Source organism: Sitodiplosis mosellana, unplaced genomic scaffold (assembly GCF_009176505.1).
Source record: "Sitodiplosis mosellana isolate CC-2019 unplaced genomic scaffold, AAFC_SMos_1.0 Smas_scaffold_6167, whole genome shotgun sequence".
NCBI lineage: Eukaryota > Metazoa > Arthropoda > Insecta > Diptera > Cecidomyiidae > Sitodiplosis > Sitodiplosis mosellana.
Window position 1 is genome coordinate 3433939 of NW_022601408.1, and position 24343 is coordinate 3458281.

Below are 24343 nucleotides of genomic sequence, written 5' to 3' on the forward strand. Positions count from 1 at the left end.
TAAGAATTCCGAGCGTCCGCTGTAATAAAAAAAAAAAATGAAATCGAAACTTATGCGAACGTTTGCAGCTTAAAGATATTTCCGTTTGAGTTTTATCTCTTTCTTATCAATTAAAATGTTGTTGTTCATTGATTATGTTATTTCGTCGCACTCGATTTTCAACGGGTGAAAGGAGAATCACAACTTTTTTTCTTGCAATTGCTATGTGTGCAAAATTGAAACGTGAAATGGCACGGAATTAAATTTGTACTGGCAACATGCATCCAGAATGCAAGCTATGTATTCATTGAGGTAAAAACAAAAATCATTTTCCCATTCAATTGGCTTACCACACGCTTGGCATATGATTGGAAGAAAAAATACAAAATAATAATTTTAAGCGCTGGCAAACCGTATCTTTTAGCCAGTACTTACAACTTTGGATTTGAAATACAGATTTCGAAAATAGGTTTTCGATTGATCGATCAATGGCTTTATTTAATAATCAAAAAACCATTTTGTCATTCAGCTAATTTAGCAATGTGATGATAAACTGGCGTTATGTGTTTACGAAATCACCAAAAAATTGAAGAGTGAAACGTAGTGACTGACTAGTCGGGGGAAAAAAAAATAAACACCTAACGCCAATGAAAATATCGGATCATCAGTTACTTGATTACAAATCTATATGTTTTCGCTACAATCATATCTCGAGCATGCTTTTGTATCTTTGCCAAAAATGGTTCTGTACTAAGCTGAAAAAACTTAGCTAACAATTTAAAATACATTGCGCCCCGCAAGCCATCTAGATGGCGCCACAAGAAAATTTGGTTCTTATACGAGGTGTATGCTCAAGATATGGCTACAATTATTTAACGGTTACATGATTGTGTCACATATAATTCGCTTACTCATTCATATATTCGATAGATTTGATACAGGTGTGTCTTAGTCAGAAATGATACAAATACTGGGAATATTCGTGCGCGCGCACGACTTTTTTTTTAATCATTTTTTTATGTGTGACTGTGACGTTATTATTGTATTTGAAATGATAGACAAGCAAACCATTTGCATTATGGTCGATGGTGCTACGACACCGATGACACCGGCGAATAGGAGTAAAAGTGTGAAGAAAGACTACGGTTAACAATAAATTTAGAACGATAGAATAAAGAATTAAAACTAAGTTGGTAACAAATACAGTGGCGATGGAAATTTTTTTTCGTCTGCTGGAATCAAATTCAATCAACATCTTGGTCAGCCAACGGATCTATGGAAATGACGTTTGTTTGACGCTCGTTTGAATAAATGTTTACTCCGGAACATGGTAATTTCGGCAATATACGTGTGCGCAAATGAAACTATAGGAAACAAAACACATGCGCATGTTCATGTCACCTCATGCGAATGCTTCATATGCTATATAATAATATAGTAATAATAATACATAGTCTATATGATACGAATCATCCAGTTACCAACTGTTTTGAGAAGAAGGGAAACCACACCGGATTCAGTATGGAGCAATGCTTCTGCATTATAAAAAAAAACGTATACGATCAAGCAAGAGTGTGTAATCATAGCCACAGCTACTACTACGCTATCGAGTTTGCGAACGTGTTGGTGCTGACGTCGAGCATATGCCTTGTATCCAAGTGCACACATAGACACGCGCACCGCTATCAGTGTTGTAGAATGCATTCAACTCTCGATGCGAGACACACATCTGGCTCGTGTAGAATATAATCGCACACAAACACACAAGCACACAAGCACACAACACTCAGTCGATGTAAATTATTTGGTTCTTTGTGTCGTACGTGCGATGAAAGATTTAACGTGAACATAAACACGCACACACTCGCAAAGGCAAATGAACGTGTGGCCGTAAGTGAACCGAAGCATTCACATTATATGACTGTATCGTTTCATTGTGGCTTAGTTGCTCAGAGACTAAGATAGGTGGCTTAGCGTCATACAACGCACATTTCAAGCGGTTCGCTTCAGCAAGTCGGAACACAAGCAATCTCATTGTCTTTTGACTTCGATTAAACTCAATCGCAAACTATAAGTTAAAATCAAAGTGTGACAGATTAATAATTCGTGAATATAATACACTTGTGAGGTCACAGAATCTGCTGGCTATTCTTATCTTTTGCTGCACCGATTTATCGAATATTTTATTCGCTTTTTTTGTGCCGTCTGCAACGCAACAACAAATCCATTGGACAGAGGAAAAAAACACAAACCATTCATCATCATCATCATCATCATCACCGTTGAATGCTTTCGAATCGTCGAGAATCAAAACAAAGGAAACACAACCATTAACCAACAAGTGAAATCTGAATTTGCTGTACTCTAAACAACAAACGCATCGGATTTTTAAACTAACGGATAAAAATCCTATGTAACATCAACGTGTAGCTGTACATCGGAGATTGAAGAAAATATAAAGAGAAGAAGTTTATTTTTTGTGAACCGGAATTGATTGAAAAACAGATAAATTGATACAATGATCGAAGAGATTGTATTCAATAAAGTCAAACTTATATACATTATTAGTGAACCAAATTAACTTGATTTTATCGCCTTTTGCCATTTATATTTTTGTGCAACAAAAGAAAAGAAAGAGCGAAAATATCCCCGATTTTTTCAAACTTTTTTTTTTTGGGCCAACGTTAAATGAGCATTTTGTGTGAAAATACCGATCGTCTTGTTTTATTTCCATCGATTAAGCAAGCTCGAGTTAGTTCGTTCGTTTATTCATCTTTTTGAAGAGTCTAAGAGAATTTTGTGGTAAAACGAAACCAAGCGAAGAACACCGTTGCGTTTGAGTGCATCAATAGCAAACGGCGTTGTTTTGTTTTTTTTTTTCGGATCGCGGCTGCCAAAGCGATTATCCAGAATCATCGACTAGATAGAGGAAATCTTCATTGTTGCAAATTTGCCGTCAAAGTAAGTTGAACCAAAAGTTTATGCACCCAAAACAATGAATTCTAAGCCGCAAACAACAGCAAACTGAATTATTGCGGCTTTGTGTGTGTATGTGTATGTTTTTGTGTTGTCCATTCTGTTTATTCGTTCTTTTCTTTTCCCCCGAAATGAACATATATATCTGATCATACGGTTTTTCTGTGAAATGTTTTATATCAACGACCAAGTTTTTGTGTGACTTATTTCGAAGTATATGCAAATATCACGATACTGTATACAATACATTAGTCATAGCTCAATTAAATGTGAAAATGTGATACCACAATGTATTTTATGCGTCCATTTCGAGTGAGTGTGTGCAATTTTTGTTTCGTTGCTCCCACTTGGTTAGGCAATAAAAATGAATTACACCACTTTTATCACCCAACGCCTAATCTTCATCTCAACCGTTCGTTTGAATGGATCGACTGCTTGTTTTTGCTTTGAATTTTATATACAGATCTACTTAACAATTCTATTCGCTATCGGTTTCCAAGTAAATATTTCTCTATAATACCGGCGTCGTCAAATAAGAGGCAGAGAAAAAAAACAAAGATAATTTTTTCTTTGTTTCAAATTCGAATTTACTAGCCGAACCGTGTTCATCGTAATATTTCAAAACCTCAAGAGATAGATAAATTAAGCTTTAATTCGTAAGTGCTGATAGATTCGTGCGTTGTACATTCGTGAGAACATATGCGGCTGATTCAAATCACAAGACCAAGACTCGATGAATTTTGATAGAAAACGTTTTGAAAAGCGCAAATAATCGTTTTTTTTTTCTTTGTTTTGTCGATATAAACCGTTATCTAGGTATCGTTGAAAACTTCTTGTTGTGGTTCTAAGTCGGTGCATCTTTTGTCATTTTTGTTGTTGTTGCAGATGATTCGATATATTTATTTGAACTGCTTGATGAACACAAAACAGCTAAGAACCATAGAAGCAAGAGGAATGAAAGAAAATGAGAGTGTTCTCGAATAAACAAAATCGCCGAGTGTTTGGTTTTTGTAACACAATCGTGAATGTTTATACACATTTTAGCAGACTATGCAAATGAACAGAAAAAAAGTGTGGAGAAATCCCGTTCCCGTTCAACGGTTTTTCAACGCTCTGCCATAATGTTATATGCACGCAAAACTATTCTGTTCATTTTTTTTTCTTCTTCTTATTTTTGATTGTGCTTGAATCTAATTCTATTTTCGGGCTGTGATCATTTTTGCCTAAACTGTTTCTAAATACAGAGTCAATTTGAATACAATTTTGATGGAAATGCTTGAGTAATGAACATTTATACTGCCATTTAATTGCGCTGTGTTTATACAGTTGCTTTGTGAGTAATTATCACTCATTCGGTGCATCATATGTTTTTTCTCACTTGATCAACCATAAAATATGCGTCAGGATACTGACTAGCAAAAAAATAAATATAAAGGCGGCATTTGGCTGAGTGTGAAATTCTTCGAAAAATACTAACTTCTCCTTGCTCAATTTCAATGAACTCTAGAATGCGAAACAAGCAACCTCTTTAATAGAAGTGAATTGAATACAATTGATTCAGTTTTGATAACATCGATTATGTAGACGGGTCTGCGTGTATCTTCTGACCATACACACATATAGCCACATTGGTGCAGTTTATTTGTGTATTTGGACAGTACGGAAAAACCAATGCCAGTCGTTACTACACTTTTTTGGTTTTTTTTTTATCAAATAAAGAAATAACAAGTCGCGGCGCTCATCGTAAATCATCTGACATTTCTGTTTAAACGTCAGTTAAACATTTGACGCTTGAGATTGGTATCAACAGTCAAAGCAACAACAAAAACAAAAAACACAAAAAAAAAACTCATAATGTTTTTCCGTTGTATTGGATTTCTTTTTTTAATCACCGATGAATCATATGCTTCATGAGAAATTCATTTCATTTGTCTTGTATTGTGTTATATTTTCTGCTGAAAATCACACAAATAAACATTTTATTTCAATGCTAATACCTCTCTATACGTTTTTTTTTTTTTTTTTTTTCAATTCAGACTTCTTCCCCCGAAACATTGATACGAAGCCTATCTACAGAGGAATTTGATCAACGCAACTGTTTGTGAGGTGCGACGGAAAGAAGAATCTAAAAAAAAAACCGCAAAACAACAAAAGAACTATAGCCGACATTTAGAAACTGATTTTTTTGGAATCGAAATCAAATCTATCCAGCAAAACCAGACGAAAAAAAAAAATAACACACCGTCAACACAACGAAAACCAGAACGGTCATTTTCATTTTACATATATATTTTGGCCGACATTCTCTAAGCTCCAAAAATGCTGACGAACAAACTACCTCAGGAGGTCGACACGCTTTTGTCGAAAGGTCAAATTCCTATAATCGATTTGGCGCATTGTGGTGAGTACTTTCTTTCCGCCTTTAAAAACACATTGTGCAATTGATATTTTGAGTATGTCCGAATATGAGTCGCATCACGTTGTTTTTAATGTGAATAATGTATCGAACGCGAGACAGCACATGAAATTCAAATTAAAAATTAACAGGAATAAGAATAAAATGAAACAATGAAATGACTTGGCTATTTAATCGTACACTGTTTACACTTACATTCATTTTTGGATGAGTATGGCCGTTTGTTTTGTGGTGTATGTTTTGTTCACAAGAATAATGAACGTTTTTCGATAAAAGTACGCCGTCTGAGTGTCTGCCTCCATTTTTCGGAAAGTGCTTATACTATCAACAAATCAATAAAAGATAATAAACATATATGTTAACCAAATTTTTCGCTGAAACACTTTCAATTATCACATTAGATCAATGGATTTACTCTTCTTCTTCATTTTTTTGGATGACGCCCATCAAAACGCGAAAAAAGGAGTCAAACAAAAAATCAGAACGACAAGCTCATGTCTGTGTTTTTTTTCTCTCTCGTTCGTTCATTTAGTTCAGACGTACATGTATTTATTTCACAAATATTTAACCCAGATTCTATGAAGCGCAACATCAATGCACGGCTCCTATATGGCGAGCGCCGCCAAGTATTGTTGCACCATAGTCATGGCACTTAACCCGCTTACGTGAAATCGTTTGATTTCATGCATGTAGCTATATAATTGTTGTTTGATTAATGCATATGCAAACATACACACAACACTCATGAGCGCAGTGCCGCATTTTCACACACAGTAAAACGCAAATGAAAGCAAAACCAATTCTCCAAAACAAAAAAATAATTTAGTAAATAGGCTAACTTTTTCAAGATTTTCTATAAAGCATGTCATTTTGCATCGACAGAGACGAGAGAAGGAGGGAGAGAGACAAATACACCGAAACATCATCAACAACAGCTAAAAAAAAACTATTCAGATATTCGTCATACCTACGTCTCGATGATCATAACAGTAATAATAATCGATGACGACGGTGAAGTGACAATGAGTATGGGAGAACTCGCCATACTGTTAACGATCACGCTTCATGTGAGCACACACAACTTTAAAAAAAAAAACGGTTTTTCTGGTTTTGTGCCATTATTATTGTTGTTGTTGCCCTCCCTTTCCTTTACATTCGCATTGAGAAGAGAGAAAAACAAACACGACATTGTACGAATTCGATAATGGTGGAACGTTCATGACATACTGGTAGAGTTTGAACGTCAAAAGCTATGCATAAAAATGGGTACATTAACAACAGTATTGTAGAAAAATTACTATTTTTCGTTGGTTTGCTCGTGTGGTTGTTCCATTTGATATCTTTTTTAAGCGACGGCACTTTCTTGAGTTGAAAATCATTTGGTTAATTCGTAAAACTAATTGAATTATTCCTATCAATGGTTATTCTAAGAACCAAACAGGAATAGATTTCACTGCAAATTAGTGACATTCAATTCACAAAAGGCAACAAACAAATGACATTATTTCGAGAATAGTTTGTCTACTTTCAAATTTTGATTTAATAGCGAATGCTAAATGAAAGAGTCATAATGATCCATAAACGTAAAATCATCGTTGTATTCCTGATATTAACGGTAGTCAATCCCATTCGTTTGACTCTCAAGTTAATTGTTTTGGATGTGCGCAAAATATGGAATAGCATTCGATATTTCTGTTGTGTTCGATTCGGCTTGCAATCTGACAACAATGTTAATAGAGGATATACATTCAAGTGTAGATCATCAAAATGGAAGATCATATTTCGAAATATTGGAAAACCCATCGTTTAGATTGCATGTTTAATTGAATATTGAGCTTGTCAAAAAAAAAAATGAATGTGACAGTGGTCGAAATTGTCTGTGAAATTCCAGTGACCCAGTGGCAAAATTTATGATCATTTCAAATGGAATCCTTGGCCAAAATCAATTGGGATTTTCCGTGTACAATTTCAAATTTTTGTATTTACTGGTGTGCGCATCTGGCAACGTGTGTGTTGGATATCTGAATTACTTATTAAGAAATATGTTGTCATGAAGCGGCAATTAATGGATTTAGTTGATGTTGTTGTTTTCCATTGGTTAATAAATAAAACTAGTTGGAATAGGCAGTTTATTAAACGTTTCGCTCGACTCTTCCAAAATGCGCTCCCCAAAGTTAGCGAGGCAAACAAACACTTCATCTACATATATACGGATTGTTTTGATAAAGTGTGTATCTTGCTGCTGTTTTTTTTTTATGCTTGTCGCCGCGGCTGAAATACAACAAGAGTAGCCGCAGGGCAGTGTTAAATACTTAAATTGTTAAAAGAAGTCTGGAGAAATTTCGAAGCAATGCTAGATTTTGTAATTGCGATAATTTTTTGTTTTATTTTTGATTTGTCGTCGGCTCTTTTCACTTTCCCATGTACGACAACAAAATCGACGGATGCTCAGATGGCATTAATAAATTCATGTGCACCACACAAAAAGAACGGATCGTTCAGACTTTCGTTGGAGAGAGAGAGAGAGAGAGAGAGAGAGAGAGGCTGAGCCATTTACACGACATAAAACATACATCGCCATTATTACATAAACATCAATTTGGTGTTAACATATCATAAGTCATTCGGTGGTATAATTTATACGCTACGAAAATGAACGGTGCTTAGATAGTTACTTTCCAATCAACCTCATTTTCTTTGATAGAAAGAGAAGACAGAATGAAAACGGTTGTTGAGTGTATTTTTCTTCTTCGTACATTTACCATTACCATTACCATTAGGTATTTCAAAGTATAACGTCTTTCAAACGGAATAGCAAAACCAGAAATACTTGTGTTTAATTGAAAAGTGATTAAAACTCAACAACAAATGAATGAAAATGAGATGGAGATGATAAACGAAAAAAAAAAAAACCGAACATTTCATGTTTCGAAATGAAGTGAGAGAAAAAAAAAGAAAGAGAGGGAGAAAAGAAAGAAACGAGAAACAACAAATCATTAAAAATCGGTTGGTTCGTTGTGATTTTTCATGCAAGCAAACCGTTTGAAGTGAAAGATTTGAATCGAAAAACAAAGATCATTTCGATCGAAATGATTTTTGATTTGTTTTGATTTATTGAGATTGAAAGCACACAAGACTGTGCACATTTCATTTGCGCTCGTACCACATAATCGAGTGGCGATGACGGCGGTTGATTTGAAAAATTGTGCTTTGACCCACTTGGAACAAACGTATGCAAAACACACACACACACACACACACACACCGAAATGTAAATGAACGGACGTTCATTTGACCATTTTAAAATGGGCAATAAACGAGACATTGTGTTAACAAATTGAAAAAACGATCATTTCTCTAGCTATCTCTAAAATTTCTTCTCTCAAACTAAAGTATAGTATCAGAAGCCATACCTAATAATGGACTTTTTAGTAATGTACTGCAAATGTCATATATATATACCATTTAACGAAAAGGGTTTTTACTCGTTCTGCTTTCAATTCTTTTTTTTCTTTTTTTTTTGTTTAACTCGACAAAAGAATTGAGAACAAATGAACACATTAGAATAAAAACAACGAATCATATGGTTTTATTGTACATTTGTGTAGTATGCCCTTCTCTTTTTTCTATTGTCTTATCCATTCTGATTTCGTTTCCAGAATCTATTTGAATTTTGTTCGTTGTGCGAATTTAAAAAAGTGAGAGAACATTTGCATCTGATGACTCAATAAATAAACAATCGTATTTAAACGCATTCATGTACCTTAAAACCACTCGTGATATGTGCCGTATTCATATTCAACATTCTTGCGCACCTAACGGTTTTCAGTTCAATTTGTTTTTTTTTTTTTTTTTTTTTTTTTTTTTTTTTTTTGGTTTCTTCTTCATGTTGGTTTACACACTCTTTTCTTTTGTTCCATACTCGGTTATGCGCGTATAGATCGTCAAATGCGCGCTCGAGAAAACATATGATTTGAGTGTGTGCCGTATAGTAATTTTTTTTGTTTTCAATTCTTCATTCGTTGTTCGTCATCGAAATAGCGTATAGCGTATAATAGTATCGGTTTGAATGAAAATGGGAATACAGATCGGTTCCTGAAAAAAACGCAACATGAACAAATTGTTTCTTACAACAACAATACAATAAACATTTAAACATTACCTCGATTAAATCGCTTAACAAAAAAACGCCAATCAAATATTTGTCAAAAAGTCTTTATTTTGATTGCTCTATTGGTCAGAACTAAAATATAAACTTCTCAGAATCTTTTTTTTTTTTTATGAAAATAATCAATGTTGGAACTTCAGACTATATATTTCGGTGTATCACATCAAGGGAATGAGGAAGGAATTTCAAGAATGTAAAACAAATTCTCTGATTCCCATTTTTATTCTAACCGACACAATTTGTAATGCGCATTGTAAAATCGATTACACCGAGCTAGTATACGCTTTATGTGTACCATGTATACGCGTTCCGAAATTAAATCTGTAGCGTAGTTTTATTTCGAAACAATTGAAATGCACGACGATCCGATTTGTGCACGATTTATTTCATTCTTTCATTTATTTTTACTGTTTCGATGTTGCAATGCATGATATTCGACGAATCAAAGACAACGACAACAACAACAACAACAACAACATTCACTTCCAACACACAAGCAATTGAGTCAAAATAAAAAAAGGAAAATATAAAAAGGGTATCATAACGTAAGATAAAAATAGCAAAAGTGTTGATTCGTGAAACTCATTTACACACACATATACATACATTGGGCACGCATACAACAATTCAAACCCAGCAATTTGCTGGCAATAGGTGATCGATAATAAGTGCATTGGTTCACATTAATGTGACGTTCTTGAATTGTGGGCAAGTCCTTTTTGGCTTCACATATTTAAAAATACGAATCGTGAAAATAACAATATATAATGAAAATAACAATAACCAGAGCAACAGATAATTTAAATTACATTCTGCGATTGACAATCGAAGCGGGACGAAAAAAGATTTGATTGAGTTAATTTTAGCGACTCATATTGATTTTTCGCCAGAAATACGTCAGGCTTTTCATTTTCATTTATTTTTTTTCCCCGTTTTTACCTTCTTGCATTCATTGCGTTCGTCCATTTTCGTTGAAATTGATCGATTTCAATGTGTTGTCACGTTCCAATTTCCGAGCTAGGCATTGTTTTATATGCAAATTACGAATAATCATTTGATTGATAACAAACACACGACCAAATGAAGGTGTAAGAAAGAAACAAGGCGAATAGAGGCTTCAATCAGTTTTATCCAATTGGCGCGATGTCACCGCCAACATCTTTGGCTTCGGCATAGCACAACTTTGGTGGCGAGTCACTTACACTGTTTATCCGTTTTTACATCAAAATACGCGACAATGCGAGATAGTTGATTAGTTTATTCTTATCAATTGATCGTACAACGCTCTCCTTTTTATTCTTTAACGAAAAAAAACCTCCACATATATGGGATAACCCATTTGTGTACCGTTTAAATGTTGGTTTCGACGTTTGGAACACAAAATATGCGTGCAATCGATCATATGGTCCGTGATTCACTTTTTACACATTTGACAAGAGGTCTGGGATTTCGCGTTACCATATGGTAACGCTAGGCACGAACGAGTTAAAATTCAATGAAATTTTTGTTCAATTTTATAGAAAGAAACCGGTATTGCGTGTGGTTCGACTAACAAATAGTTAATATTCTTTTCTCTAACTTCATTGTTATTGCAATTTTGTCATTCGAGCAACAAGAACGCAATAAATGAGTTAAATTAAGATATAAAAAGGAACAAAATGGCTACCGAAAAAAAAAGTATCGTAATATACACCCAACGTATTTTTCAAGAAAAAGAAACATACGCCACACAAAAAAAAGTTTTTTGTTTTGTTTTTTTCTTTCGTTGCCGTGTTTGTATCTTCATGGTTGAAATCTTGCACAGATAAAAACATGTTTTGTGTAAATCCAACGCACACATCACTAAAAATAATGAAACAAGCGCAGATTATATTTATTTTATTTTTTGTTTCAAAATGAATACTTTCTAATTGATGACAGCTTATATATATATATATATATTATATATATATACATGGGCAGGTTGGTGTGTTGTTTACATATTATAAGTACGTATTGCCAAATTCTGCGCTCTTTGAAATTTTTTTTAATTGTCAGGTATGGCAATTCGTTCTTCTTTCAGTGTTTTGGTATGAAATGTTTTCGTTGCCGTTTTTATCTCATATGGAAATGCCTGACACAGATATTGTGTATGCTTTTGCGTTACGCGCTCTCAATCAAAGTTCGCATTGCTTCTTTTATGTGATAAACTGTTTGCCGTTGTCGTTGCTGTTGTTGTTACTGCTGCTGCTGCTGCTCTGTTGTTCAATTTAATATGAAAAACACTAGATGTTCATTTCGTGAAAATATGCAACACGGTAGAATGACTGTGAAATGTTACACCAAGCCATTGCGCATGTTTTCTCAATGCGCACGTACTCGCCAAATTTTATTTGCGGAAAAATACAACGCAATCTATATACAGATACACTTTACTATATAAACATACATTTTCCCTCACTTTCTGGATGCCCTGATATCAGACAGATTGAGACATCGCTTCGTATTCATCTTAAATCGGATCGTCTATGGTGTAAAAAAAATCAGCATATGATCAGAACATATTTGGATCGGTTACGTGTACACTGTACAGTGTACATACTGTGCAACAAATGAAGGTGTTGCGCACGCTTTTACGTTTATCTATTTCGTTTTGCCTAGTTTCCAGTTTTCGTTGAATTGCCGCTTAATTTTATTTTTCAAATGGATATTGCGCGACACACACACATAGCATACACCTCGGCACATTTAATGTAAACTATGTGTACCGTGCCTAAAAGAATTGGCAAAGAGTATGATTTTAGCAATTTCTTTTGCTATTCGTTTCTCAAAGCTTTTAAAAATACAAATTTCAATGTCATGCACATTTTTTTTTATTCAATTAACTAGACCTAGGTGAGCATCAGGAACATATCGATTTTTCCTTCTTTGATAAACGACATATTTTCGCGTGTGTCGAATTATTTAGTTTTTTTTTTTTGCTATTCTTATTTAATGAAATTCAAACATTTTTACAATGCGGAATACTAATACTGGTTGCTTGGTGATTAGAAAAAGCGAAATTTGCTCATGAAACGTGTGTCAAATAACAAACGTAATGTCGGCTCGTGTTCATTTCGCGTTCACATATGATCACACATCAAAGTAAAACAGAGAGACAGAGAAGAGAGAAAGAAAAAACAAATACATCGTCGATGATAAACAACAGTAATATCAAAAGCACTTTTTTCGAAAATATCAAACTAAAAAGGTTCGAAACGATATAATGAGAGAGAGAGAGAGAGAGAGAGAGAGAGAGAGAGAGAGAGAGAGAGAGAGAGAGGGAGAGACGGAGAGACGAAGAGACGGAGAAAGACAATTATGTGCGATCATTAAAGCGAAAATATGATTGGGCTCGTTGTTACCTGTTGCGAGCAACATTGCTTTGAAGCCGCATACAGGCAATTGTAGAATTACGTGTTTAGCAACGCATATATATATATATATATATATACCGACGCTAGCTGAGTTTGGAATAAACAAGCGAGCAATGGCGCATGGGAACGAAGCTTAATATTTATAAATCCTTCGTGAAATGATAAACGTGTGCCTTTAAAAGCATATTAATTCTTAGTATTTAGTTTACTTTAATAGCATCAGTCGTTCAATATATTCATATGAATATACCTCATTGTGTCCATTAAAAGTTCAATGGCCAATGAAATGCCGTCAAACACGCTCAACACACAAACTGCTCCCAAAGATTCATTCACACACACACACACACACACAAACGAGTTCACGTATGCCCGAAATGTGAAATGAAAATAAAATGAAGGAATATGGTACTGAGGAGTGAACACCTACATGAAGAAAGGATCGCTTTTCGTAGTCGTGATTTCTATAAATTCACACAATAATTTTACAGCTGTTTCAACTTCCCCATCAATATGGAATGCATTTCGGAGCGATAGATAAAGAGAGAGAGAGAGAAAAATTTAACTGCAGCCGAACGGTGCTTTATCAAGTTGGGACATTTGTAATAATATGATTTAGGACATGATCGATATTTATTGGAAATCCCTGATAATATTCAATCATAATATCATATTGCAGTCATAGTATGTATCGACATCGAAACCAAGGTGGGGGGAATATGCCGCTGGCGGCTATGCACAGAAAAACACGGAATTTTGAACCTGGCTATGTCAAGTCAAATGCATGATGGAATATTATGTGGGGCTATTCGTTTACCATTACAATGATTGACAATGGTTTGTGTTATTTATTTGTTCTAATGGAAGTGTTCTATGCTCCTCACGATTTCGACTCGTAATTTCAGTACTTTAATATATATGTCTCTTCCACTAGGTTTGTCTCTGGCAAAAACGAAAACAGAAAGTAGGCTAGGGATTGTTTTATTTTATTCCAACGTTTTATTTTTGTTTCAATGATCACTTTGTTCGATCCAATGACAATTTCAAATACGATTTTTTAATAATTTAATGTTTTGGAACTGAATTGGTTTGTCATTGGATTCAAAGCATTATCATCTCAAAAAATTATTATTTACAATGTCTCCAAGATTTGCGACAGCAATGAAAGTATAATGGTCTTCATAGAATTGGCGGTTTCTTTTTAACAATCTTTTTTTTTTTTTTTTTTCATATTTTGCATTTGGTGTCATTGCATTGCTCGTTGAATTTCAGGCCCGGTTGAACAAACAAAAAGTTGTTGAAATCCCAATAAAAAAAAAAAACACACAGAAAACAATAAAGAATATACAAAAATAAAAATAAAAATATAAACCGTACATCGGTGTGTTGAACTACGATCGCAGTGAGTGTTGCTATCTGAACATTGTGACAACTGTGTCTATATACATGCATGTGAACAGTGAACAGTGACATTTTGTTGCAAACAGCTGCGCATTAACATTACTTCAAAGTAAACTATGGCGGAGAAACCCGACCGAAAGCAATGGCAACCAGTCATATTTGCAGTGGAAGTAGTTGAAATTGAAATACAGCAGCGGCATTTATGCGACATAACAAATAAATAATTTATGTGCAACTAAATTCCAACACAAATACACACAAAGTCATACACATTCGATCGCTCAATCATCAGCCCGATCCAAAGTACATGACAACGACATGTAACCAGCACATATCAACGCGCGAGAAACAACAACGCAACAAACAGAAACAAATGGCCAACGGTATGGCGGGATAACGCGGGATAAACGAATGACGACTAAAAGAAATTTATTTATCTGGAAATTTTTTCTTTTCATTCGAAAAGTTGTACTCATATAACTAGTGTGTGTTTTTTTTTCCTCGTTCTCATCTCTTGTTGCTATCCAACGGTGCGGTCGATCGCTCAACGCTCATATTCACTTATCACATTTCCAGAGCGTTTTAATTTTTTCATTTAATTCAAATTTCGATTTTTTTCTCCTATTTATTGTTATTTCCATCAATATGTTTTGCTAGTCATTTATGCGATCAAATATGACTCGCCATTTTTGTGTATTGGATAAATAATCATTTCTTCCAGAGTTCTGACTCATATTTGGTGGAAGAGATTAATTATTTAGAGCCAGCAAATACGTAATATATCTGTCGAGACCATTTTTCAAATCGGTGACGATTTCTTTCTCCGAAATATGAAATCTCTCAAGCGAATAATTGATGGCTTATCCGAAACGGGTGAATAAAATAGAAAAAAACAGTACCGATGTTAGTGGTGGTGGTGGTGATGATGATGATGATGAAGCGTCGACATACTAAATTTCCTCGACTTTTTGCTTCATACGTTTTTTTTTTTAGTTTATTTGTATTCAAAGCGACGATAGGCAACCTTCAAAATTTATCGTGGGTATTTAACGAAACTCAATGAAACGGATGCGCACAACATTTTGCACTCTGATGCATGGGAACAATTAAATGACGCCGATTTGACAATGAACAACTCAAATTCGTGTTCAATTTTTTCCCTCTCTCCATTTTCGAATTTAGTTTTTTTCGTTCCTACATCGTGCATTGACCATCGGACCTTTGTCTGCGCTCTTTTTTTTTCATTCATTATTTATGTCTTATTCTTCGGGTTTTTCATCCAGATTTTTGTTAGAGCATTGCTCTGTTTCTTTGAAATTTTTTCTCTCTCGTTCCTTCGTCAAAGCAAATTTTTGGATAAACACACGTAATGCGTATTATGAGAACATTCAAAACGCACCGGAGATATGACCTCAAACAAGTTCAAAACCTTGCTACGTAAATAACGTAAAAAAGCATTCGGTGATGAAAGGGCAATAACCACTGATTTGAGAACCTTCTGTTTTTTTTTTCTTTTGGTTGCGGACACCGAAAAGCAAACTGTTGAAAGGAAAATTCCAAAGGGTTCAATTGGTTTTAGCTAAATTGGAAGAAGAACAGAAACCTCAACCCATTCTGAGATACCAACATAGTATGAACTAAAGAATTAACGACACAATTGAAAAACTAATCGATTCAAAAAAAATAATCTATACACAAGAGTGAGACAAGTGTTGTCAAGCAGTTTTGTAGTCTCTGTTGATGAAGCGTAAATATTGCACAGGTGCCGAACAGCATCTATAACCGCGATCGTATAACAATAATCATTGCAATTAAGTGGCTAGAAACGCTGCTAAGGTCATCGATATAATATCATGAGTCGCATTATTCGAAACGCAAATGGCAACATAGCGTACGTTCAAGTGACAAAAATGTAAAATACAAATGCTTATCTTTAAAGCATCACGTTCAGTTTTCTTCTTGTATGTGTTATTTACTGATTGTCTTTGTCATAAAATTATTTGTTACCCTTTGAAAGAACGACTGAGATTTTTGCAAATATATATTTATATATATAGTTATATGTCACCGCCAAAATCTCTATCGCACTTTTAGATATCAAGTCAATGTGCAATTGTGCGTCCACTTCTCTCTTAATATTTTAGCAACTCCCAAAACCAAACGAATGTTTCATATAGATACAAGTAACCATGTATATCGCATAAGATATATGTATAATTGTCGTATATTTTGTGCATATTTTAAATCTAACCTGCGTATACGCTGTATATTTTAACTATTTTTGCATATATATTTATATTGGCGAATTGAGATAAAAGCCCCTAGTTCGATTGTATGCAGTGATGTTATGTTTTTATTTTTTTCGTGTTTGCTGCTTAGATAATCTCTTACATGGTTAATAGTGCTTCAGACAAAATGTTGGCAAAGTCATTATTTTGTTTGCTTAGATGTTGACCTTAAACAATTCGTACAGCGCGTTGTTCGTTCGTTCATTTCATATACATATGAAATTGATATGATTTTTGTTTTCTTTTTTGTTTCATTTCGTCACTTATGGCAAACGAATGAGACACCACTATTACTGTTCAGCGGTTCTGTCGTCACATTGAATTGATTGAAACGTCACGTCACGTCGAATTTGACTGATTTGGTTCCCATTACTATAATACCCATTATCCACAAATATATATTGTCTACGAGTATTTTGGAACTGCTGACCAAACAGCTTCAGAGCGCCTATTTATCACATTTATATTTACTTTCAAACAAGTAGTTTAGTACTTGTTGTGTGAAGGAGACAAAGTCACATTACCATAACGTAGTATTTCAACTGCTTATTCACATAACTAGAATTTTATGTATGGTTTTAACATTAAAATTTCAGTCAGCTGTTGTGTTTCATGTTCTCATACCGTGCCATAGAAGGAAATAGAAACAGAAACTTCCATGTTGCTGAAACGTACTTTAACTATCTCACATTACATTCAGTCGATTCGTATGTATTTTTTTCTCTTTCATTGGCTGATTTCTTTATTGGTGGCGGTCTGCGCGTTTATGAAAAGGAAAAATGACATACACAGAAAAAACGGGGGGGGGGGGGGGAAAAAACAAAATGCCACGAGCATCGCTCTATTGGCGTTGTGGTCAAACGATCACTGGTAATAATTAAAATCAAACCTTCATCGCAACCACGATGCGAATAGTCATTTTTTAGATGTTACGCACGCACACTTACGGCAAATATTAGCCTTATTGGCACTGTTGTGTCATTTTCGATCAAATTCAACGGAGGTTGTTATTATTACTATTTGGGACCGTTTCGTTTTGATACATTTTGTTCATTGTATACGTTGCTTCCTGGATCAAGCACACTTCCATAATGGATTTGTCGTTATAGATTAGGCGCCACATATGTAGTCGGCATTAAATGAGTTTTTTTTTTTTCATTTGAAAGGAAATTGATTCCGTTTGTGTGAGTGTGTGACAGAAAGAGACAGAGAGAGAAAGGGAAAATTAAACCAGACATTTAAATTCATAAGCATGTCGTATAACTAATCAAATCCTATGTTACATTTGGTGGCTTCGTTTTTGCCATACGGAATCAAAGAGTGTATTCATAAACGAACGGTCAAATGAATGGGTTACTTTGAGAAGGTCTAGTGCTAAACGTGAAATTGCGTCAAACAAATCGTCTCGATTTCATCATCTGATAATTGTATTATTTCTCGTGCTCCTTTGAATTTCATTTGATCTGTTACCAATCAGCTGCGATTGTTTTTCAACTAATATCATTTAATATTCTCGCTTCACGGTGCTCGGCTAGCACTTCTTTTTTTTTATCATATTCCAACATAAGAAATGAGAGGGAGACAGAGTGAGAGAAGAAAAAAAGAAAAAACCAAAAAAACCATGAGTTTTCAACCGACTCGGGACAACTATGTCTCGTATAGTTCATTCAGAAGCAGTGTGTCTTATTGTTGTTTGTCGATCGAATTGAAGTATGATCGTATTTCACATGGGTTCCTTGAAATTGGTTGGCTGAATCGTTTATGAGTGTTTTAGCGGTGTAAACTTATACACTTTTCACGTGATATGCCCGAATGCCATGTGCCAAAACGCATACAATGTTGTTTGCTTTCGTATAATATTTTCCCTTGTCGGGGAGAATTTGATGATGAACTTTTTTTCTCCTTCTCTTGCAAAACGTTTCCCTCACGGTAATTGATCATGACGCTTTTTGGGGCAATAAAAGAGAAATTGTAAAAAAATTAATTGGCGTCAGGTCTCAGCCCGAATGAGCAGCTTAGTGGCACGTCAAATGAATAATGCTAATTCTTTATTTGTTCTTTTAAAGTGTTCTTTGTTGTTTCATTATTATAACTTCTTTTTCATGTGAAAATCCGCTGCTTTGCCACTTTACGGGCACGTGCACTGACAGTGATATCTGAACATTTATTTGTGTGCCATGCCGTGTTCTCATATTCTTTGCTAAAAACAATTAAAAAGTAACCAATTAACATAGGCCAATCAAATGTATTATATTGATTTCAAAGTTGCGAGTCCATTCGCGATGTGATGGATTCAACATCCTTTATCGGATTGATTTTTTTCGAATGAATCACTAAATAGCGCAGTTCTAAATTCGTCTCTTTATCACGTCATCAACATCCGTGTGTCTGTTAGATTGCCTACTTAAGAATTGTGCATCTTCTGTTTTCTTCGTTGAAGGTTCCCTCCGAAATATTTTCAGGTGTTTGAGTACGTCTACTCTGTAAAACACATACTCAAATACATATATCTTGTTTACAGAGTAGACCTACTCAAATATTTGAAAATATTTCGGACAATTTAAGTTCCCATATCAACATCTCAGTTTGATTGTTAGAGTTATTTAAAAATGGTCGTGCCGTAAATTACACTTTCTTCAAAAAGAGATTCCATCATACTCTGAAGCCAGAAAACACACTATTATTATTATAATTACGACCGTGCGAGATAGATATTAGTATCACCAACCATATGGCGACATATAGAAAACATTCAATCAACGGGCTGCCAATTTTAAAAGAGCATGGAAGCGCCACCTGCATCTGGCAAGTTGTATAATACATATGCCATGTCAAATTCAAAAGCTGGTATACAAAATTCCGTCAAGTATTCTGTTTTAATTTGTCATTCTCGAATACTCTCAATTTTTTCCAATTAAAAAGATGCTTGTATCATGTTCGGATTCCAAGCATCAATTTGTTCTTCGCATCTTGCCGCTCGAAAATTGAAATGGGGCGACAAATTAAATGCGTCAATCATAAACTGCTGCCTGACTTGCGCGCGCGCAAATCGATTACGTAAAACCCTCAATTAATTTGAGTGAAACAAATAAACTGTAGCATTCCAATTATCAATTGGATCTCCATATGTTTGCTGGAGGATATTAAATACTTGACTGGTTTCAACTGGCGAAAAATTAATTGAAGAAGAGTTTTGCCACCACAGATGGGAACACAAAATGAAAACAGAACTTGGGCCCAATATCAATTGTATTCAAATTAGATTACAAACACTTCAATTATTTTTTTTTATTGTAAAGTGAAAATAGGAAAACATTTTGGTTTTGTCGCGCAATAATTCCACTCCCAGATACACATAACCAATGAATGGTGACGAACTGTGTACAATAGTGAAAACGCAACAATTTTTGATTGACACTTTTGTTTTCGATTCAAATATATGTTTTTTTTTTCCAGTGTGATTTGTGCAATGAATGATTTGATCTATTCATATGATGCTGCTGTTACTGCTGCCGCCATCATCGTCGTCGCTGTCAATGATGATGCTGTAATTTTTGGCTATGAATTTGACCCAATTGCCATGGCACATAACATCGCACAAGTAATTGATGTGTGCTCAATTCCAATGTGTATTGATAGCAGCAGCTCATTTGATGCTATCATAATTAAACATTGGCTTGTAATGAAGGCAAGAGAGAATCTCGCGCGAAAAATCAAAGGACAAATAAGCATGCGAAGCAATGATTGCCTAGAAATTCATTTTTTTTTTTATTTTTCATTTTTATTGTTTTGTTGTTATTGTTTTTTTTTTTGCATGTTTCATGTATGCATGTGAAGGTAGCCGTGCCATGTACTATTGTAGTGTAGCAGAGGTGTTATCACTTGAAAACAACTACAACTATAATATTTTAATATTATTTTATATATCTGTTAGCTCATGTGTAATGGGAGAAAGAATCAGAGAGTGGGAGAGGTGGTTTTCCTATGCACACATAAAACGAATTTATTGCAAAACAATGTGCGATTTTTGCAACAATTTTTGCCCACACACAAGAAACGAAACAAAACGAAACGAAAAATTATTTGGATTTTGAATGTGAAAAGAGACGATTGTAAAAGGTGATCATTGCACACACACACACACACTTAGAGCACACATATTTACACACCTGTTTGCGTACGAATTTCATTTGATGACGCGTGTTTGAGAGAAAGAGAGAGAGAGAGAGAGAGAGAGAGAGTGAGAGTTATTGGCATACCAAATGTTGGACTTTGAATTCGAATTGGCTGTCATGTTTATTCGAACGTGGTTCTTCGGAGGTTTTCCAATTACAAATTTCGTGCTGCGTACATATCTCTTTCTCTTATTTAGTTGAAACTAGTCAAAATTTGACCAATTGCTTGACACGGCCTCCTGTTTTGGTCGTACACACTTTTTTTATTTATTTTTATATGGCTGTTAACACTCAAACTTTCACAATATTGTTTTATTGTTGCAGAAAATGATTAACATTCGGCTGAGGAATGAGCTCATTTTTTGGCATATTCAAAATATTTATGTACATTGTTGCTGTTTTTTACGTTGCGCTTTTTGAAATAATAATTGTTGTCATTGTTAATTTTTCTCTTTTTCATCAACACAGGCACTGAACAAGTTCCGAAGAAATCTGTGGTCAATCGAGTTGCAAGCCAATTGCAGAAAGCGCTGCGTGAAAAGGGCATTGCATTTTTGGTTAATCACGGAATCTCTGAAGAAAAGGTACTTTCAAAAATAAAACAAAGAAACACCAAAAAGTTTAAGCACTGAGTATAAAATGCTAAATGCAAAATTGTATTTCAGTTGAAAACTGCTTGGTTGCATTTGGATGATTTCTGTAAATTGCCCAACGATACTAAGGAGGAGTATTTGCGCAAAGCTCCCGATAATCATGGCTACATTAAACCGAGCCAGGAAAAATTTGATGGTTTTACGCCGGAATTGCGGCATGCATTTAATATCTGCACATTGAATGATGCCACATTGCCTGAGCAACCGTTGCCAGGATTCAAAGAGCATATCGCCGAGTTGGCCGACGATTTTAAGCATTTATCTGCTTTATTGTTGCAATCGATTGCTATTGGTCTTGGTAAGTGTTTGGTTTATATCTTTTCTAAATGTTCCGAATGTGAAACACACAATAATTTATTTAATATTTTCGTTTGTCTGTTTGTTCGGTCGTCTATGTTGCCATTTATAGAGCTGCAATCAAATTTTTTCCTCGATAATCATTCCCATATGCTTTCGGGTAATCACGACAATGAAACCACCTTGCGTTTATTGTATTACCCACCCGTTATCCAAGAGGATGATAACAAGTGTGAAATGACGAAAGGAAGATGTAAGTACAGCCAACAACGCTGTAATGGAAATGGAGGTATTGATTTGATTCCTCCGCGTGATGTGAAAAACGAGAAATCAAGAAAGAACTCAGACAGTGATACCGACGAAGAGACCGATGACACCGATGACAATACCGGAAACATCAGCGATCACTCAAAATCATCGGGATCGTCTCGTTCGAGTAGCGAAAAGGAGTTCACCGTCACCAGATGTGGTGCTCATTGTAAGTTAACTTTTTTGTCCATTTGATTGTTTATCGTGGGCAAAATAAGTTCGGTTTTTTTTTTTTTGGAAAAACAATGGCCGTGTTTCTCTGTGTGTGGCGACAATATTTGATAATCGTGCGATTGACTTATTTCAGGCGATTACGGTACATTCACATTACTATCGCAAGATTCTGAAGGTGGTCTTGAGGTGAAATTGCCGGGTTCAACGAAATGGAAACGTGTCGGCCATTTGCCGGGAGCAATACTAATAAACACCGGCGAAATTCTATCGATATGGAGCCAGAAACGTTATCCAGCCTTATTGCATCGCGTTATCATTCCTGAACAAGAAAGCGTTCGTGTGCGTGGCCGACATTCGTTGGCATTCTTCTGTCACCCAGGTAATTGGACAATTTACACATATTTTAATGCTAAATTTAAACACTAGCAAAAGAGTGAAACAAATAAAAGCCGTTTCAATCTATCCGGATACGAATGGTTATATTTATTTTTGGTTTGTTCGTTTCATCTCTCCACAGATAACTGTACTTCCATTCAGCCTCTTGATATTCCAACCATCGAAGCACCAATTTGTGATAAAACGAAGAAACTTAAAAGACGTTCATTTAAGGCTGCTAAAGATAAGTAAGTGTATAAAATAAACGTGATTCGGGTGTCGGGTGTCGGGTGTCGGGTGTCAGCTATCCATATCATAAATTAAAAGCAGAGCACACAGATAAAACACGAGTAACATGGTTACTATTTTGTTTCGGATTCATTTTCTTTTTTTCGGTTATCGTGATTTCATGATCAATTGAAATACACTGTGCTGATAAACAGATTCCATTGACTCATGGGGCCCAATGACTTCGCACTTATTAGTCACACTCCAATATTGTATTGCCACGTAATAACGCTAATTGACATAAATTCACCGACACACAGCAAAAAAAAACAACCATTTGGCTTTCATATCTCATATGATAAACGATATAATATATATGTTTCGTATTCATTTGTGTTTCACCTTCATTCAGTGAGTGAAATAGGCGAAATATCGCCAGTGAACTGAGCAACTAAAACAACAAAAAATGTTTTGCTGTTTTTCACACTCGAAAATTATTTTCGTAATAATTGATGTTCCTCTGTTTCTCTGTTCTGTTCTGCACTTCAATCTCAAATGCTCACTTGATCTATCCGAATTGGAATACGCATCCTTTATATTCAATGCATAAATGAATAAAACATTACACATTCTCTCTTTTTTTCTGTTTGCAGAGTTTTTACCGCCTACCAACTGTTACAGGAAAAATTCAGACAAACCTACGTTTCATAAGAGATTGTGGAGAAAAGCATTTCATCTTCATCTTTAACAGCAGCAGCAACGACAACAATTCGCACTCATCATCAACATGAATCATCATTATCAACATGAATCAACGTTGTTCGAAAATCTTTAACAATCTAAATTTGATATCAATCAATCTCCTTATCTCGAAACCGCCATCTATCTCTCTATCTCTCTTTTTGTCATCTGAACTGCTAAATATCCCGCCATTCACATTCTTCGCGCGGTAATCTTAATAATTATATATTTGTGTATTGCGTATTGTGTTTTTACGTATCTTAAAAAAAAAAATACTTAATGCCATTTAATCGTGTCTTCTTTTGTTTCTTCTACTTTGTATTATTTCACAACTTGAATATCTAAATTTCTTGAATCAAGCTATAAAAAATCGATGATTTCAAAAAGGCAGCAACAACAACTGGCCAATGCCTACAATTGTATACTTGTGATAACAGCAAGCGAAAAAAATTATAAAAAATAAATCAATTGAAAAAAAAAAAAAATACAAAATAAATTATTGGTTATTTCTTTTCCGTGAATCACAATTCCTAAAACCTATCTTGAAATGAAAGTGTCTGTACATGCACAAAAGAAAAAAAAAGTTTCATCGGTTTTCAGCGCACACACATCATCGGTCAGATTATTAGTGGCAACCATGCGATCAAAGTTACGATATAAATCAACGGATGTTTGCAAATGACGTTACTTCATCGAAACAAAAATTTATATGACATTTCAGCAGAAAAAATATTTACAAGCGGTACTTTTTTTCGACAACCACTCAAT

The 24343-nt window shown here is 34.8% G+C and overlaps 1 protein-coding gene across 2 annotated transcripts; it reads left to right on the forward strand.

Moving 5' to 3' along the window:
* Positions 1-929: 929 nt before the first annotated feature.
* On the forward strand, positions 930-24071 carry LOC129575532 (1-aminocyclopropane-1-carboxylate oxidase-like). Of its 2 annotated transcripts, none has more exons than XM_055459295.1 (8): positions 930-2940; positions 4992-5356; positions 21267-21382; positions 21464-21749; positions 21861-22226; positions 22365-22610; positions 22749-22854; positions 23488-24071. In XM_055459295.1, the coding sequence occupies exons 2-8, from the start codon at positions 5275-5277 to the stop codon at positions 23543-23545; spliced, it is 1260 nt and encodes a 419-aa protein (XP_055315270.1). In that variant the 5' UTR covers positions 930-2940; positions 4992-5274; the 3' UTR covers positions 23546-24071. The 2 variants fall into 2 exon arrangements, with proteins under 2 accessions (XP_055315270.1, XP_055315269.1); XM_055459294.1 differs by having other exon boundaries at positions 1916-3027; positions 4766-5356.
* Positions 24072-24343: the final 272 nt, after the last annotated feature.

Bases quoted from the DNA above. Each gene is read 5' to 3' on its own strand.
- LOC129575532 (XM_055459295.1), top strand. From the start codon at position 5,275: ATGCTGACGAACAAACTACCTCAGGAGGTCGACACGCTTTTGTCGAAA. The intron at 21,750-21,860 runs GTAAGTGTTTGG...TGCCATTTATAG, and splicing joins ATCGATTGCTATTGGTCTTG to AGCTGCAATCAAATTTTTTC. The intron at 22,227-22,364 runs GTAAGTTAACTT...GACTTATTTCAG, and splicing joins CACCAGATGTGGTGCTCATT to GCGATTACGGTACATTCACA.